The following is a 2,342-nucleotide window of genomic DNA, read 5'->3' as shown; positions in this document are numbered from 1 at the left end:
AATTCATGAGATCCAATTTTGGGTAGAATCAAACACAAGTTAAGAATAGCTCAGTGTGTATGGAAGTTGTCAGCCCAAACTAAGCATTAATCCATCTTCTGGGACATTGAGTTTTACGTTTCTGTTTTGAGTATCAAAAACTTTGTAGATCTAGGTTATTAAAAAACAAAGTTAATTATATTCTCACTTCATGCTCAAGCAAAGGCCATCATTGTGTTACCGTTGCAGCAATCAGAGTTTTGGTAACACACAGGTCTTGGTCCCTATCACTGATGAAAAAATAAATTTTCACTCTATGACAATTATGAGAAGTATTATTTATTAAAGGCACGTTTTGAGGTAGGGGACAGGTCAAGCCTAAAACTGGCTAACCACGTGGAAATGAAGACACAAACCCACTGGGGGAACGGGTTACAGCCAGGGAAGAGAGAGAGCTGTAGCAATGCAGAAGTGGGAAGGTCTGTATTATATAGAGGCCACAGTGGGTGGTTACGAAGGCATTCCTAGGTGATTGGCATGATTGATTGACACTTGACTGTTATATAACTCTTTGTCTAGTGAGCATATGCTTACCCAGAATTCGGTCTGTTATAATTAGATTCATGAACTTCGGAGTATAAACGTGATATTATAATGATAGTATAATGAGACTGAGATTGTGGGCAGGTTAGGGTAGTATCTTCTGCACAAGCATCTGTGGCCAGATTAAACCAGCTATAGGTTTATGGCCTTCCTGACCTTTGTCTCCCAGGACAGGAGGGATTCTCAAACTACCAGTAGGCTGTTCTTGGGGCGCCTCTGTGCTGGGACTCCATTCCTTTGTTCCTCTGTCACTCATGTCTGACTAGCTACCTAACAATTGCAGTAGTTTGATGGTAGACAGAGGGATGGACAGAGAGTCGAATAACATTTCAGATCCAGAAGGGTAGTGGCATGTCATTGTTGCAGATTGGAAAACACAAATTTGAATGAAAATAAGATGTTTTGTTCTATTTATTTTAACAGCTGGAAAATACAAAAGAAGATATAAGTCAAAAATGTAGAAAAAGAGAAGAAGAAGATATTAAGAACATGAATATTTTTAGAAAGGGGAACTGAGAATAGAAATTCATCTTAGCCTATATTTTCACAGGAAGTGAACTAGGAAGGGAGAAAATCCTCCAGTAACATACTCTTCTCAAGGTCAGGGGTTGTGTTGTTATGGTCTCTGTGTTCCCAGTGTGTCAGTATCAGCCACTGCATGAGCATTCACGGACCTAATTAGTTATAAATAAATACTTTTCTTAACAAATCCTAACCACTGAGTTCTTCTCTAATGGAGATTCACATCTTTACTCTTTTAAGAATGCTTGTCAGATCCTTCTGAAACGCCTTGAGCCCATCATTAAGAAAAATCCAGATGGTACATGGGAGGACTGGGTAAGTGTTTCATTTTTTTTTTGTTACTACAAATGAGAAAACCCCACAACCCAGTGCTGAGAGCACCATGGCCATGCACAGCTGCACCCTGTAGAGACAGGTCAAGAGTGAATTTTTGCCAAAGGGCAAGATCACCAAAAGTTGCGACTGCTTCCTGATGTATACTAGGTATGTATTGGAGAGAGCACACATGGAACAGCATCACTAAGAGGTGAAATGGAAACGCATAAAGAATACCCAGAAGGCCTTACCCACCCTGCAAAGAGGAAAAGACTGAGACTTCCTGAGCCACAAAAAAATATTGAAGTTCAAGTAGGGAGGAGGAAAACTAAAAGCCATAATTGCTATTGAGTAAGTCTCAAGGGAAATGACTCATTTAATCCAGTTTTACAATACCCTAGATATTATTTCATTAGTACAGTTATGTCACTTGCATACACAGTAACATTCTAACATTTAGAAATAAAGCCCTAAATACCCTGTGAACTAAGCCTCTACATTATGGATGTGCAGCAGTATTCTACTTTATTTGTTTAATTCAGACTTCTGAACTTAGTCAGAAGGAAATCGTTAGTGTACCAGCTGAGGAAAGAAAATATTATGGCGAATTCTATTTTTGGTAACAAAGTACCAACAACAATGATCAGATGTCAGTTTTGATACATAGGATATTTTCATTTTCACCTATCAAATGGTATATATATATTTTTAATTAAATGTGCCCATTCTACAGATAGAAGCTGCTTTTGAACAAAGAATCAGTCTTTCAGCCACCGGATACTTCAGGTAAAAATTACAATAATGTCTTGACATAACTGAGAAAATATGAGGTAACCCAATCACTCTGGGCCTCAGTTCCCTCATTTGTAAAATAAGTTTTCGTTAAGTGATCTTTGAGGGCCCTTCTAGGCTCCAAATTTTAT

At 38.3% G+C, this 2,342-nt stretch overlaps 1 protein-coding gene across 1 annotated transcript in view; it reads left to right on the top strand.

Moving 5' to 3' along the window:
- Positions 1 to 2,342, top strand: part of LOC105298171 (aldehyde oxidase 2) — a 79,297-nt gene that overhangs the window by 58,618 nt on the left and 18,337 nt on the right. Inside the window, exons 30-31 of the mRNA XM_023535987.1 lie at positions 1,345 to 1,419; positions 2,153 to 2,205. Coding sequence (XP_023391755.1) covers positions 1,345 to 1,419; positions 2,153 to 2,205 — 128 coding nt within the window. The remainder of the gene's footprint in view (positions 1 to 1,344; positions 1,420 to 2,152; positions 2,206 to 2,342) is intronic.

This window comes from Pteropus vampyrus, unplaced genomic scaffold, assembly GCF_000151845.1.
Source record: "Pteropus vampyrus isolate Shadow unplaced genomic scaffold, Pvam_2.0 Scaffold146, whole genome shotgun sequence".
Classification (NCBI taxonomy): Eukaryota; Metazoa; Chordata; class Mammalia; order Chiroptera; family Pteropodidae; genus Pteropus; species Pteropus vampyrus.
Note: the sequence above shows the minus strand (reverse complement) of the source record. Positions and strands in the feature narration are given on the sequence as shown.